The sequence below is a fragment of the Littorina saxatilis genome, linkage group LG16, assembly GCF_037325665.1.
Source record: "Littorina saxatilis isolate snail1 linkage group LG16, US_GU_Lsax_2.0, whole genome shotgun sequence".
Classification (NCBI taxonomy): Eukaryota; Metazoa; Mollusca; class Gastropoda; order Littorinimorpha; family Littorinidae; genus Littorina; species Littorina saxatilis.
The window spans coordinates 23233406-23250457 of NC_090260.1; the positions used below are offsets into that span (position 1 = coordinate 23233406).

A 17052-nucleotide genomic window follows, 5' to 3' on the forward strand; every position below is an offset into this window, starting at 1 on the left:
GAAATTTGGAGAGGCTGCTATTTGTAGTTTTAGATTAATTGCATATCAACTGCGGCTACCCAGCAAAAACACCATATTTAAACCCTGGATTTTTTGCTGTTTTTCAAGATTGTTGTCGCTTTCCTTAACACGTTGGATCAGCCTAACTGCGCGGCGGATTTGAACGAAATGTGTATGACTTGTTAGGTAAGAATGACGGTACCCACCGTTAATTCAATTTTCATCTTCAGTTTCACAAAACAAAAAATGAAAAACGACTCAATTTTCAATATTTCGTTTTTCAATCTTCAATACGGTAAACAGAAAAACAGTTCACTTCCGTTTTTGAGTCACTTGAGAAAAAGTGACTCTATGTAATCGGTCAGTGTTAAGCTAGGATTCCATTCTTACGGCTGCGGTGCGGCTCCGGCGACGGCAGCGGCGACGGCAATTTGAAAAACATTGATGAAAGAAGGGATGACCCCATTCACACGGGTGCGGTACGGCGACGGCGACGGCGACGGCCCGGCGTGCGTGCGTTTTTTCAAGAAAGCTCCATTCAGCTTTCTGGACTGCCGTCGCCGGACGCCGTCTGGTATTTTGTGGGCGTGTCTCTTTTCCCGCGTTTTTCTCAGAGCCTTTCCGAGCACAAAGAGACGAAAATACTGCTGTAATCTTTCGCCATCGAGTTGCAGTTCTTGAACAAGATGGTGATAGGTTCCAAACTGCCGTCTTTTCTCCAAAATGGCATGCACCCACCAGCGATGTCGTCTCTTTTGGCGTTTTTTCATTTGGCGGTACGCTAATAATATTAACATAAATTGTTCTTCATTATGAATGACAGTTTGCATGAGACGAGACCAATGTGGAGCCATGGCGGCATTGGCGGGAAGAGAACATATCCGGACGACGTCGCCGTTATATACGGTTCACGACGATGCGTTTTTCTCGCCAGAGCCGGATGCCGTTGCCGTCGCCGGAGCCGGAGCCGCACCGCAGCCGTAAGAATGGAATCCTAGCTGTCTGTCCGGCCGGCCGTCCGGCCGGCCGTCCGTAGACACCACCTTAACGTTGGACTTTTCTCGGAAACTATCAAAGCGATCGGGCTCATATTTTGTTTAGTCGTGACCTCCAATGACCTCTACACTTTAACGATGGTTTCGTTGACCTTTGACCTTTTTCAAGGTCACAGGTCAGCGTCAAAGGAAAAATTAGACATAAATGGCGGGGTAAAAACGGTCATACACGTAAAAGCCGTGGGAGTTTCAGCCCATGAACGAAAAAAAAAAAAAAAAAAAAAAAAAAAGACATTTTATATCTTTGACAAAGTTCATCGGATGTGATTGAAACTTTGTAGGATTATTCTTTACATCAAAGTATTTACATCTGTAGCCTTTTACGAACGTTATCAGAAAAACAAGGGAGATAACTAGCCTTTTCTGTTCGGCAACACACAACTTAACGTTGGGCTTTTCTCGGAAACTATAAAAGTGACCGGGCTCAAATTTTATGTGAACGTGACTCCCAGTGACCTCTACACTTTGACGTCTGCTTTGGTGACCTTTGACCTTTTTCAAGGTCACAGGTATGTCTTGAAGGAAAAAAATTGAAATATCATATCTCTGAAACTATTCATCGGATTTGATTCAAACTTTATAGGATTATTCTTTACATCAAATTATTTACATCTGTAGCTTTTTACAAACGTTATCGGAAACACAGGGGAGATAACTAGCCTTTCCTGTTCGTCAACACACAACTTAACGTTGGGCTTTTCTCGTAAACTATAAAAGTGACACAGCTCTAAGAGTAACAAATGTTAGTGTGTCTACTGTTAATATGATTGCTTCGAAAAAAAATTAATGATGCTAGTTTATGTGAATTAAGTTATTGATGGGGTTTGTTTATGTGAGATTAATGAGAGTATTTTTAATGCCAAGGTAAATATTTTGTTGCTCGATCCATGCAATCTCATTCTTCAGGTATGCATTGTGTTGTGAATAGCAATTTCGTCCTGTCCATCTGATGCCTCATATAATATTCAGAACTGCGAAAGTGACTCGATCGAGCGTTTGCTCTTCTTGTTCAATATTTGATTTTCTTTTTTGACGGAAAGAATGTTATCACACCATTGAAATGACATTAATGACGGTATTGACATTCTTTCCGTCCTCTATAGGCGACGAAATAGGTCAAATTTTGTGCATTTTTCAGTGGAAAATGCTTCGATGCCGGAGCGGGTACTGGACCCAGTGCCGTTGTAGTGCAAGTGCACTACAAAGGCACTGCACCCAGTGCCGTTGTTGTGACGTAAAAAAAATGCACAAAATTTGACCTATTTCGTCGCCTATACAGGACGGAAAGAATGTCATTTCAACGGTGTGATAACATTCTTTCCGTCAAAAAAGAAAATCAAATATTGAAAAACGGAAGTGAACTGTTTTTCTGTTTACCGTATTGAAGATTGAAAAACGAAATATTGAAAATTGAGTCGTTTTTCATTTTTTGTTTTGTGACGAAATATTGAAAATTGAGTCGTTTTTATATTTAGTCAAGTTTTGACTAAATATTTTAACATCGAGAGGGAATCGAAACGAGGGTCGTGGTGTATGTGTGTCTGTCTGTGCGTGTGTGTGTGTGTGTGTGTGTGTGTGTGTAGAGCGATTCAGACTAAACTACTGGACCGATCTTTATGAAATTTGACATGAGAGTTCCTGGGTATGAAATCCCCGAACGTTTTTTTCATTTTTTTGATAAATGTCTTTGATGACGTCATATCCGGCTTTTCGTGAAAGTTGAGGCGGCACTGTCACGCCCTCATTTTTCAACCAAATTGGTTGAAATTTTGGTCAAATAATCTTCGACGAAGCCCGGGGTTCGGTATTGCATTTCAGCTTGGTGGCTTAAAAATCAATTAATGACTTTGGTCATTAAAAATCTGAAAATTGTAAAAAAAAATAAAAATTTATAAAACGATCCAAATTTACGTTTATCTTATTCTCCATCATTTGCTGATTCCAAAAACATATAAATATGTTATATTCGGATTAAAAACAAGCTCTGAAAATTAAATATATAAAAATTATTATCAAAATTAAAGTGTCCAAATCAATTTAAAAACACTTTCATCTTATTCCTTGTCGGTTCCTGATTCCAAAAACATATAGATATGATATGTTTGGATTAAAAACACGCTCAGAAAGTTAAAACAAAGAGAGGTACAGAAAAGCGTGCTATCCTTCTTAGCGCAACTACTACCCCGCTCTTCTTGTCAATTTCACTGCCTATGCCGTGAGCGGTGGACTACGAGTATACGGTCTTGCTGCGTTGCCTTGCGTTCAGTTTTATTCTGTGAGTTCGACAGCTACTTGACTAAATATTGTATTTTCGCCTTACGCGACTTGTTCATTTTTTGTTTTGTGAAACTGAAGATGAAAATTGAATTAACGGTGGGTACCGTCATTGGTAAGACACCAAATAAACCTTTTGGTGTAAAAAATGCAAAATATTATTCAGTTTAAGTCACCGTTTCGACGGTTGAAGGTGAATCATGCCGTCAAAAAAACGCCATTTTTGACTCACATGCGAAGCAAAAGTGAGTCTATGTACTCACCCGAGTCGTCCGTCCCCCCGTCCGTCCGTCCGTCCGGAAAACTGTAACGTTGGATATTTCTTGGACACTATTAAGTCTATCAACACCTGATGTGGCCTGATGGTGTATGGTTACAAGATCTCAAAAAACATGTGCGGCAACTTGACCTCACTTCAAGTTCAAGGTCACAGGGGCCGTAATTGTTGTCTTAAAAACGACCATTTTTCACATTTTCGCATTTTTTTCTGAAGTTATCGAGAATGGCAACCTTAGCTATGTATGCTATACAGGGCAATGTAAGCCCTATCTTTGGTCACCAGTTTGGTTGACCTTGCTTTAAGGTCAAGGTCGCAAGGGTCCTTTAAAGTTGGATTGTATACATAGTTTGAAGTGACCTTGACCTTGAACTATGGAAGGTAACTCTTCCAAATCTACATATGTGTGAGGGAAATACATTATACTTACAAAAGTGAGTCTATATACTCACCGACATCGTCCGCCTGTCCTTCCGGGCGTCCGGGCGTCCGCCCCCCCCGTCCGTCTGTGAAACCTTTAACATTGTATATTTCTTGGACACTATTAAGTCTATCAACACCAATTGTGGCCTGATGGTGTATGGTTACAAGATCTTCAGAAACATGTTTGGCAACTTGACCTCACTTCAAGGTCAAGGTCACAGGGGCCATAATTGTTGTCTTAAAAACGATTGTTTTTCACATTTTCACAGTATTTTCTGAAGTTATTGAGAATGGCAACCTTAGCTATGTATGCTATACAGGGCAAAGTAAGCCCTATCTTTGGACACCAGTTTGGTTGACCTTGCTTCAAGGTCAAGGTCGAAAGGGTCCTTCAAAGTTGAAATGTATATATTTTGAAGTGACCTTGACCTTGAACTATTGAAAATAACTCTTCCAAAACTACATATGTTTGAGGGAAATACATTATATTTTCATACTAACTCACATTAGGTTACATATCTTCAAGTTCCAGGTCAGTTTGAGTTTCGAGTTAAACTGATATTTGTCAAAAAAGAGAAAACAGGCGCCAGACTAGAGAGAAGTCGCAGAACTGACGTTCCTTGTTCGACTCGATCCCGTAATGACCAGCGATTAGCATTTTAGGATGGAGAACCTTTTTACACAGTATGCACCATAACTTGGATGCAATTACTGAATGTGCAACTCACAATGGCATTAGTTTTCTGTAATTATTTTCTTTACTGAATAAATATTGTTTTTCTCAGTTTTATTGTAAAATTATTCTGAAAGAAAGATCAAGGTCTGTTCAGCATGTGAGTCGTGTGGGCTTTGCCCTTCTTGTTAGGGTAGGCGTGGTCACGGACATGTGACGTCATACCCAAATATTGCTCAGATTCAAGAAACATATTTTTAAGCAGAAGAAAGACTGATATTCAAATACACGTGACCAAAAAATTGCTGTTTAACATCTGGGGTATTCCACTGAAAAAATATCCTTAACTTTTTGGGCTCAGTGTACATATCGTTTTAAATAGTCCTAAAATACTGGTTCTTGAAGTTTGAAGGAGAGATCAAATCTGACTAGGCCAGAGTGAGACCTCCCCCCCCCCCCCCTCCCCAAACCTGTGGAGATACACATATGTATACATATGCATACATTTCGTTTTACAAGGTCTTAATGTACTTATTCTTGAAGTTGGAAGGAGAGGTCAAAACTGAATAGAATTTTTAAGGTTTTTCTCATTTCGTTTAGAAAAAAAGAAGGGTTTTTTCCTCGATTTAAAAAAAAAAAATCCTAGTATGACTTGTCCAGAATGACCCCCCCCCCCCCCCCCCCAAACCTGTGGAGATACATAGATGCATACATATATATGCGTACATTTCGTTTTAAAAGGTCCTAGTGTATTTATTCTTGAAGTTTGAAGGAAAGCGTCGAAACTTTTTTTTTTTATTGTAAGTAATTTTTTTCCGATTTAAAAAAAAAATCATTTTTCCAACAAATAGTGTGAACATACACATATATTTCGTTTTAAAAGGTCATAAAGTACTTATTCTTGAAGTTTGAAGTGGAGGTCAAAACTGACTGGCCTAATCAGTTTTGACCGGAGGGGGGGGGGGGGGGGGGGGTCATTCTGGGCTAGCCCATAATGACTGCCCCCCCCCCCCCCCCCCCAGCATAGATGCATACATATATGAGTACATTTCGTTTTAAAAGGTCCTAGTGTATTCATTCTTTAAGTTTGAAGAAAAGCGTCGAAACTTGTTTTTTATTTTTTACATTTAGTCAAGTTTTGACTAAATGTTTTAACGTAGAGGGGGGAATCGAGACGAGGGTCGTGGTGTATGTGTGTCTGTCTGTCTGTCTGTCTGTCTGTGTGTGTGTGTAGAGCGATTCAGACTAAACTACTGGACCGATCTTTATGAAATTTGACATGAGAGTTCCTGGGTATGATATCCTCAGACGTTTTTTTCATTTTTTTGATAAATGTCTTTGATGACGTCATATCCGGCTTTTCGTGAAAGTTGAGGCGGCACTGTCACGCTCTCATTTTTCAACCAAATTGGTTGAAATTTTGGTCAAGTAATCTCCGACAAAGCCCGGACTTCGGTATTGCATTTCAGCTTGGTGGCTTAAAAATTAAATAATGACTTTGGTCATTAAAAATCTGAAAATTGTAAAAAAAAAAAAATTTTATAAAACGATCCAAATTTACGTTCATCTTATTCTCCATCATTTTCTGATTCCAAAAACATATAAATATGTTATATTTGGATTAAAATCAAGCTCTGAAAATTAAAAATATAAAAATTATTATCAAAATTAAATTTTCGAAATCAATTTAAAAACACTTTCATCTTATTCCTTGTCGGTTCCTGATTCCAAAAACATATAGATATGACACGCTCAGAAAGTTAAAACGAAGAGAGGTACAGTAAAGTGTCCTATCCTTCTCAGCGCAACTACTACCCCGCTCTTCTTGTCAATTTCACTGCCTTTGCCATGAGCGGTGGACTGACGATGCTACGAGTATACGGTCTTGCTGCGTTGCATTGCGTTCAGTTTCATTCTGTGAGTTTGACAGCTACTTGACTAAATGTTGTATTTTCGCCTTACGCGACTTGTTTTGTTTTTTTAAGTAATTTTTTCCGATTTGTTTTCTCCATTTTTAAAAAAAATCATTTTTCCAACAAATGTTGTGCACATATACATATATTTCGTTTCAAAAGGTCCTAAAGTACTTATTCTTGAAGTTTGAAGGGGAGGTCAAAACTGACTTGCCTAGTCTGACTGACTGCCCCCCCCCCCCAAACTTGTGGGGATGAATAGATGCATACATATATGTGTACATTTCGTTTTAAAAGGTCCTTGTGTATTCATTCTTGAAGTTTGAAGGGAAGCGTGGAAACTTTTTTTTTTTTTTTAAAGGTTTTTTTTTCTTGATTTTTTTTCTTGATTTTTTTAAAGATCATTTTTCCAACAAATACTGTGCACATATACATATATATATTTCGTTTTAAAAGGTCCTAAAGTACGTATTCTTGAAGTTTGAAGGGGAGGCAGTAAGTTTTGACCGGGGGGGGGGGGGGGGGGGGGGTGTCATTCTGGGCTAGCTGGTTTTGACCGGGAGGTCAATCTGGGCTAGCCCAGAATGACTGCCTCCCCCCAAGCTTGTGGGGATGCATAATTGCAAACATATATGTGTACGTTTTAAAAGGTCCTAGTGTATTTATTCTTGAAGTTTGAAGGGAACCGTCGAAACTTTTTTAGTTTTGTTGTTGTTGAAAAAAAGTAAGTTTTTTTTGGATTTGCTTGTTTGTTGTAATATCATTTTCTTGACAAATATTGTCCACATTTACATTCATTTCGGTTTAAAAAGTCTTAAAGTACCTATTCTTGAAGTTTGAAGGGGTGGTCAAAACTGACTGGCCTAGTCAGTTTTGACCGGGGCTAGCTCATTATGACCGGAAGGCTAGCCCAGAATGACACACCCCCCCTCAAACCTTAGATATACGTAGTTATATACATAAATATTGTTTCTAAAGGTCTTAATGTACTCATTCTTGAAGTTTGCCGGGGGGAGGGGTTAAAACTGACTAGCCCAGAATGACCTCCCGGTCAAACTGGGCTGCTTCAAAATAGACTGCTACACCGGCTCGGTCATAACAGTCGCGAAACTTGACGCATGCAAGCGAGGTACCCGTCTCTCCCTAGGAGAGCGGCATGACTTCAGAGAGATCAAAGACTAGCCTTTAAGTGGATGGACACAGACAGCTAAGAGCGTTTACGCTCGACAGGTTTCTGCGCAGGAGCATCTCAACATTAACAAGAGGCGAAGCCTTCAAGGCTCCCGTAAGAAATCAACAAACAGTAACATAACACAAACTCACTCACTCCGTAACACACACACACAAACACACACACACACACACACACACACACACACACACACACACACACACACACACACACACACACACGCACACACACAGTTAAAACTAACGCATCATATCAACTCCATGTATAATTTTCAAAAGAAGGCAAACAGATAAAATGACTAGGGTAATAGGTTAGGTACCTGCCATGTGGGCACTTTTTCCACTGCTGTCCTCAGTCCTATACTTTTCATCAAGACTTGTCACCATGCCGAGTAGATCTAAATTCGGAAGTCTTCATGTGGCTGAGGCATATATCTGACATAGCGTCGATCTTGTTGTAGGTTAACCTCCTTTCTGAAACAAATGGCAAAATGCGATTAGTTATGATGACTACAACCTACACAAATATAAACAGTGTTTTGAAACAGAATAGTCAGGTTATACAAGCCACTTTACCTATGCAGCATGGTAACCCTACAATATGCGAAACATGTCGACTGCAGCAGCCTGGTTCTTAAAATAATTCTGACGGTCAACACAGCCAGAAATGCCAACAAAGACAAGAAAGCTGTGGCAAGGTAAGCTTACCAAACGTTACATAGCGAATCATATGATAGTGCGTAAACAGCAAACAGTAGATCTACAATCAAAGAGAGGATCGAGTCTGGAATGAAACGCGATACAGATCTAGCATTCAAAAACTGTCTTTCACGTTCAAGGAAGTTGTTGCAAAGTACTTAAGACTTACTAAATTGTACAGACAAAACCATGACAGTGCATGTTTTGAATCTGAGGAAAAAATCGTGATCATTTTGACTTTGAGAACAGATTCATTCCGTTTCCTTACATCTGCATGTTCAAGTAAATGGTGGACAGTTTTTTTCGGGCAGAGTAAACTTAACTTGAGACTCTACTGCAAGTCTTGAAATTCACATAAATCGAACCACGAGCAAAGACATCCAAACATTACAGGCACTTTAGATCAACTCATTTCCCTAGAGGTGACTGCCTAGCACTGTGTTTGACATCCGTGTCTGCTGAAATAAAAAGAAATTAAAACAAAACGGATTAACAGTAGGTGACACGTTATCAGAGTGGGAGACACTAGATCTGTCTCTGAACTTACCGGGATACGGCTGCAAGATCGACACTGACTGCCGCGCTTTCGACAGCTCTTCCTCGCGTGGACATTGGAAACACGCTGTGCAGATCAAATTGTAGGAAATCTCCCTTTGGTATCTTCTTTATTTACTTTTCTGGAGCTTAGAAACCGAACAACATGAAATCGTCTTCCCCGGCGAATCGGCGAGGTGAGAACTGGACCACAATCCTTCGCGCGACCCCTGACCTGATCTTGACACCTGACCTGCCGTCTACATGCCAAACACGACACAAATCAGTCAACTGCTTGTACCCCTTCAAAACCCCCCACCACCCGTTTTCTTTGGATACACGCTTTAACTACACACATGCCGACACAATGTTGATCATTGCTTCAATAATTTGAAGATGGTGCTTGAAAATTAACCACGTGAAATGAGTATTTCGGTGTTTAGCCAAAAATGTTAAAGTTTCTACCACAGACATACACACATACATGTATACATACGCACGCACGCACAGACAGACAAAGTTTACCATCGCATAGGCTACACTTACGTGAGCCAAAAACAAAACACAGCGATCGGCAAAACACCAGACACACATGACAGATCAGCACGTTAAAGGCACAGTAAGCCTCCCGTAAACCATCACAGATACGGTCAGGCCTTTACACACAGTACAAACACCCTTTCATGTAAACACTCACCGATTGAGAACATCCCAGGTGCTCTCCGTAAAGAGCGAACAATTTTCAAAGAATTTATTTTTGCGTGGTTTATCTTACCCCTGAGCCATCGTGAACCCGTGTGATCCAGTTTCCCTTTTTCACAATGTAGTCGTCAGTTAGTCATTTGAATGCGACTCGATGTCAGCTTATCGACAATAGCACGTTTTTATGCACGAAACAAACGGCTGTGGTTCACAAGAACTCTAGCGATGGCTTTAGACTGTTGAGAGGAACGGCGATATGCACTAAACCGTCGTCTGCTACGACCCTTGCGTGACCCTGCTTCCGGGCTTTTCTTTTTTCAAACTTTCACAACTTCGAATCGTACTGATCTTGTCTTGATGAAAAAAGAATTCTTTTATGATTAAAGAATGTTTGTGTAACAAGCTGTCAATTTATTATTTAGATTTTAAAAGTTAGGTCTAGCGCAAAAACGCACCACGGTCCAAACACATTCTGATAATCATCGATCCACGGCTATCGGCTATCGCCAGTTTACATCGATAGAAGGAGACCCGAAGGGAAGTAACTCATTTTTGACCTGAGTTCAGGATGGGTCCAACAAGTGTTCGAGACAATCTGCAAAATTAATTCTTTAAAAATTGCTCGCTCTTTACGTAGGACACTAGTGGTAAGGCGTCCGCCCCGTGATCGGGAGGTCGTAGGTTCGAACCCCGGCCGGGTCATACCTAAGACTTTAAAATTGGCAATCTAGTGGCTGCTCCGCCTGGCGTCTGGCATTGTGGGGTTAGTGCTAGGACTGGTTGGTCCGGTGTCAGAATAATGTGACTGGGTGAGACATGAAGCCTGTGCTGCGACTTCTGTCTTGTGTGTGGCGCACGTTATATGTCAAAGCAGCACCGCCCTGATATGGCCCTTCGTGGTCGGCTGGGCGTTAAGCAAACAAACAAACAAACAAACACAATACGTATGGCACCTAGGATGTTCCCGTTTGGTGAGCGTTCAAATGGAAGGGTGTTTGTACTGTGTGTAAACGCCTGACAGTATCTGTGATGGTTTACGGGAGGCTTACTGTCCGGGAATATTCATAACAGCCGTCCAGCACCAAAACGAGGCGCCATTGTTGTTGAACAAAGTCCACGAAAATACATTCTTTGAACATTTCTCACGCTCGACAGAAAGCAGCCAGGATGTTCCCGTTCGGTGAGCGTTCAAATGGAAGTATGCTTGTACTGTATGTAGACGCTCGGGGAGCTCTGTGATGGTTTACGGGAGGTTTACTGTGCCTTTAACGAATTAGTAGCCAAATTTGCACTTGGCTACATAAGGCCAACGGAGTCTTAAGATGGGGGTAAACTTTCAGAGGTTATAGATAGAAAATTAGAGAAAACTGGATCTTGAAAGGGCAGACGGTTTAATCGGGGGATGGGGTCTTAAAAGGGAGAGAATCCTATATTGGAGAGGATGGTTGGGGGAGGGAGGGAGGAAGAAGGGAGGGAGTCATCTATTGGGTGGGGAGGGGGGATTGTCTAAAAAGGGATGGGAGTACGTCTTATTTTTGGTAAGAGGCGGAGGGATCTTAATATTTGCTTTTCTTGTTTTCCTATGTTTTTTTCAGATCTGCATTAGATGTACACGTCCGATTTCGCGCAATATATTTCCTTGAGCGCTTGGTGTGCTTTCAAGGGGAAGTAAGTCATTTGTAACTTCCGTTCCTTCTAGAGCGACATAGGATTGTGTAAGTCAAAATTCCCTGCCGTTTTTCAGAATGACAACAGTAGCAACACCTAGTTGGTATAATTATGTCACTGTCCGATAGTTTGGTGTATACTTGATGCTATCACAGCCGTTGTTTTGCTTGCAAAGCTGTGTATGGCATGAATTCGAAGTTTGCCGGCGAGGTCAAGAGGTTCCGCAGGAATCAGTCTCCTACCATGTAGAAACTCTACTAGTAGAGAAGGCCGTCCATCACCCTAACCAAGTGACATCCAAGACATAAGCCCCGACCACCTCCTTTCGAGTGCCTGTGGCACGAAGGTCAGTTTCAGTTTCAGTGTGTTTCTCTGTTTGCAGTGAACGTTATATACAACAAGGCCACGACGACCAGCAGCCAGCTCGGTGAGGGGCCTGGATGCCGGTTGACAGACGGTATCATCACCACAAAGATTCCAGTCTCGTGCTTTCACAGCGACGCCGACCTGACGCCCTATTTTACGATTGACATGGCAGGCGTCTACACCATTAACAAAATAGAAATTACTCGCCGAGATTATGGCACGGGAGGTACGCTATACCCTTCTTTTATTCTTTTTTATATTTAGTCAAGTTTTGACTAAATGTTTTAACATAGACGGGAATCGAAACGAGGGTGGTGGTGTATGTGTGTTAGTGTATGTGCGTGCGTGTGTGCGTGTGTGTGTGTGTGTGTGTGTGTGTGTGTGTGTGTGTGTGTGTGTATGTGTGTGTGTGTGTGTGTGTGTGTGTAGAGCGATTCAGAGAAAACGACAGGACCGATTTTCATGAAACTTCACATGAAAGTGTCTGGATATATATAATATCCCCAGACATTTTTTTTAATTTTTTTCCGATACAAATGTCTTTGTTGACGTCACATCCGGCTTTTAGTGAATATTGAAGCCGCACTGTCACGCCTTCAATTCTTGATCAAATTGATTGCAATTTTGGTCAAGCAATGTTCGAAGAAGGGCGGATTTATAGCATTTCAGCTTGGAGGCTTAAAAACTAATTAATGAGTTTGGTCATTAAAAATCAAAAAAATTGTAATTAAATTATTTTTTTAGAAAATGATCCAACATTAATTTCATCTCTTTGTTCGTCATTTCCTGATTCCAAAATCATATTAATACGTTATATTTGGATTTTGAAAAAAGCTCTGAAATTCAAAAATAAGAAAATTATAATCAAATTTAAATTTCATAACTCGGTTTTAAAAACAATGTCATCTTATTTCTTGTCGGTTCCTGATTCCAAAAACATAGGATATCTTTTGTTAGGATTAAAAACAAGCTCAGAAAGTTAAATAAAATAGAGATACAGAAAAGCGCACGTGCTATAGCATCGGGTAAATTCTTCCCCCTAACCCGCGGGGGGCATGACGATGATGATGCTAATGATGATGATGATGATGATGATGATGATGAAGATAAGGCATGAAGAGCATACACATGTGGTTATTCATAAAATCAAATGCATGCTATGCAGGTAATTATGCATACAAGCTGGTAGCAATGGAGCATGTAGCAATAGTACAACAAAACTATGTTCAGATTATAAAATGCACAGCATAATTTTGACATTATACTAAGTGTGGTGAATCGAAACGTTAAACTACTCAGACATGAAGTGTTTTTAACACATTTTTGACTCACATGCGAAGCAAAAGTGAGTCTATGTACTCACCCGAGTCGTCCGTCCGTCCGTCCGGAAAACTTTAACGTTGGATATTTCTTGGACACTATTCAGTCTATCAGTACCAAATTTGGCAAGATGGTGTATGATGACAAGGCCCCAAAAAACATACATAGCATCTTGACCTTGCTTCAAGGTCAAGGTCGCAGGGGCCATAAATGTTGTCTAAAAAACAGCTATTTTTCACATTTTTCCCATTTTCTCTGAAGTTTTTGAGATTGAATACCTCACCTATATATGATATATAGGGCAAAGTAAGCCCCATCTTTTGATACCAGTTTGGTTTACCTTGCTTCAAGGTCAAGGTCACAGGAGCTCTTCAAAGTTGGATTGTATACATATTTTGAAGTGACCTTGACCCTGAACTATGAAAGATAACTGTTTCAAACTTAAAAATTATGTGGGGCACATGTTATGCTTTCATCATGAGACACATTTGGTCACATATGATCAAGGTCAAGGTCACTTTGACCCTTATGAAATGTGACCAAAATAAGGTAGTGAACCACTAAAAGTGACCATATCTCATGGTAGAAAGAGCCAATAAGCACCATTGTACTTCCTATGTCTTGAATTAACAGCTTTGTGTTGCATGACCTTGGAGGACCTTGACCTTGGGTCAAGGTCACATGTATTTTGGTAGGAAAAATGTGTAAAGCAGTTCTTAGTGTATGATGTCATTGCTAGGTTTAGTTATTTGACCTTGACCAAGTAAAGGTCAAGGTCAAGCATGTGAGTCGTATGGGCTTTGCCCTTCTTGTTAAAAATTTGTTAATGACTTTAAGTGCTTGATTGACGATGGAAGTGAATTCCAGACTGATGTACCCGAAAAAGCAAGATTGGTCTTATAAAGGTCAATTCGTGGAATCGGTGGGATCAAGTTGACAGACCCTATCTGTCGGTAGCTTTTTTAAATAATGGTGTAATGTAAATCGGAACTAAACCGTAATACAATTTATGCATGAAAATGGCCTTTTCGACTCACATGCGAAGCAAAAGTGAGTCTATGTACTCACCCGAGTCGTCCGTCCGTCCGTCCGTCCGTCCGTCCGTCCGTCCGGAAAACTTTAACGTTGGATATTTCTTGGACACTATTCAGGCTATCAGTACCAAATTTGGCAAGATGGTGTATGATGACAAGGCCCCAAAAAACATACACAGCATCTTGACCTTGCTTCAAGGTCAAGGTCGCAGGGGCCATAAATGTTGTCTAAAAAACAGCTATTTTTCACATTTTTCCCATTTTCTCTGAAGTTTTTGAGATTCAATACCTCACCTATATATGATATATAGGGCAAAGTAAGCCCCATCTTTTGATACCAGTTTGGTTTACCTTGCTTCAAGGTCAAGGTCACAGGAGCTCTTCAAAGTTGGATTGTATACATATTTTGAAGTGACCTTGACCCTGAACTATGGAAGATAACTGTTTCAAACATTAAAAAATTATGTGGGGCACATGTTATGCTTTCATCATGAGACACATTTGGTCACATATGATCAAGGTCAAGGTCACTTTGACCCTTATGAAATGTGACCAAAATAAGGTAGTGAACCACTAAAAGTGACCATATCTCATGGTAGAAAGAGCCAATAAGCACCATTGTAATTCCTATGTCTTGAATTAACAGCTTTGTGTTGCATGACCTTGGATGACCTTGACCTTGGGTCAAGGTCACATGTATTTTGGTAGGAAACATGTGTAAAGCAGTTCTTAGTGTATGATGTCATTGCTAGGTTTAGTTATTTGAGTAAAGGTCAAGGTCAAGCATGTGAGTCGTATGGGCTTTGCCCTTCTTGTTTAACTTAAGATGCTTCTCCAGTGGAAGAAAGTTAAGCATTTTTAACTTCCTATCTGTTGAGAAATTATCATTTACAATGACTTTAGCTGACCGACGATAGAGAGAGTCTAACTTTTTTCAAGTGGACATCACTGCTGCCATCCCAGAGCGTCGAAACATAATTAATGTGAGGCATTACATGAGCATGGTGGAACCTTTTCTAGAGTCTTTCTGTCCGTAAATTGCTTTAACTTGGATATGAGGAAAATGTTCTTGGCTACTTTCTTGCAAATATCCTGTAGATGTGCCTGCCACTTGAATTCACAATCAATAATTACCCCTAAAACGCGATGTTGTTGAACTTGTTCAATTGGTTGCGTACCAATAGTAAGATTTAGTTTCAGTGGAGAAATCTGGTGTTTTTGTCAGGTTGCAATTACCATACTTTTTGTTTTTACTGGATGGACAAGCATAGCATTGGCACTACACCAGTTATTAACATCGTTTAAAGCTGTTTGACGGGAGAACTCTATTACTGGAACAGATTTTCCACTTGAGTGAAGAGAAGAGTCGTCAGCAAAAAAATCACTTCTTACATTACTATCAGAAATGTGCAGTGGCAGATCATTGATATACAGACATAACAAGATCGGTCCAAACACTGAACCTTGAGGCACCCCGCAATTCACAGCCTCCTCGGTAGATATTTTACAGTTAAGGGCAGTATATTGAGTTCTGTCCTTTAAATAGGATGCAAATAAGTTACACACTGAACTGTTTCTGATATACAACCGTAATTTCTGCAGATCAAACGCTTTTTTAAAGTCGTGAAACACAGCACCACTGATTTCAGATCGATTTGCTGCAGACAACCAGGTGTCGCATAGTGTGGTAAGCGCGCTGTGACAAGAGTGATTTGCTCGAAAACCAGATTGAAATTGATGGAAAAGGTTCCTGCTCTTAATGTACGCGAGCAATGTTTGTGAATATGTTTTTCCAATGGTTTGGATAAAATGGGTAACAAGGAAATACACTGAGCACAAACAGTTAAGGATATTATTTCAGTGGTATACCCCAGATGTTAAACAGCAGTTTTTTTGGTCAGAAATATACGTGTATTTGAAGATCAGTCTTTCTTCTGCTCAAAAATGGGTTTCTGGAATCTGAGCAATATTTGGGTATGACGTCAGAGGTCCGTGACCACGCCTACCCTCAATAATGGCGTTTTTTGACGGCATGATTCACTTTCAACCGTCAAAACGGTAACTTAAACTGAATGATATTTTACATGTTTTACACCAAAACGTTTATTTGGTGTCCTATCTAACAAGTCATACACATTTCGTTCAAATCCGCCGCGCAGTCAGGCTGATCCAGCGTGTAAAGGAGAGCGACCACAATCCTGAAAAACGGTAAAAAAAATCCAGGGTTTTTTGTGGTGTTTTTGCTGGGTAGCCGCAGTTGACTACAAATAGCAGCCTCTCCAAATTTCACAGAACGATGACAAAGACCCTCATCAGTGTATAATGTCACAGGACAAACGAGTATCCAGGACAATCCAGAATTGTCCTAGGACAAACGCGGATCCCTGTTCTTCCTGGAAAATATCAAGTACAAATGCAGATCCTTGTTCTTCCTAGGAGAAATGAGGATCCCTATTCTTCCTAGCGGCCAGTAGAAACTGAGATCTGGTACAATCCAAGATTGTCCTAGTGCAAACTGGAATCTTACAGAGGGAAAACACTAGAACAATAAATCAAGGGTTTAATAATCGACAAAATAAAACAGCGTGTAATGTTGATTAAATAAACTTTGCTTAGAAACTATACATTTACATTTTACATTTACATTTACATTTAAATACATTTTCTACATTTGATATTGATCCATACAGAACGTGCTCAAGCAGTAAAGTGTGAAAATCATCTGCATGGAAAACATAATTAACTAAATTAATTAAAGGTTTGATCAACACCAATAAGCAAGCCCATGATCAAGGCCTCCTGCCCGGACTAATAGTAGGGAGAATAATAAAAAGTCTGAGATCGAAAATGAACTGAATAAATTGACAGTGTCATTAGTGTAATTGTTCGCCTCAAGTTACCCTTTGGGTCTGCCCAATGCAAC

The 17052-nt window shown here is 40.2% G+C and overlaps 1 protein-coding gene across 1 annotated transcript in view; it reads left to right on the plus strand.

Annotated features, from left to right (window-relative positions):
* The window catches only part of LOC138949933 (uncharacterized), a 192895-nt gene that overhangs the window by 67620 nt on the left and 108223 nt on the right, over nt 1-17052 (plus strand). The window contains exon 4 of the mRNA XM_070321716.1: nt 11792-12001. Coding sequence (XP_070177817.1) covers nt 11792-12001 — 210 coding nt within the window. The remainder of the gene's footprint in view (nt 1-11791; nt 12002-17052) is intronic.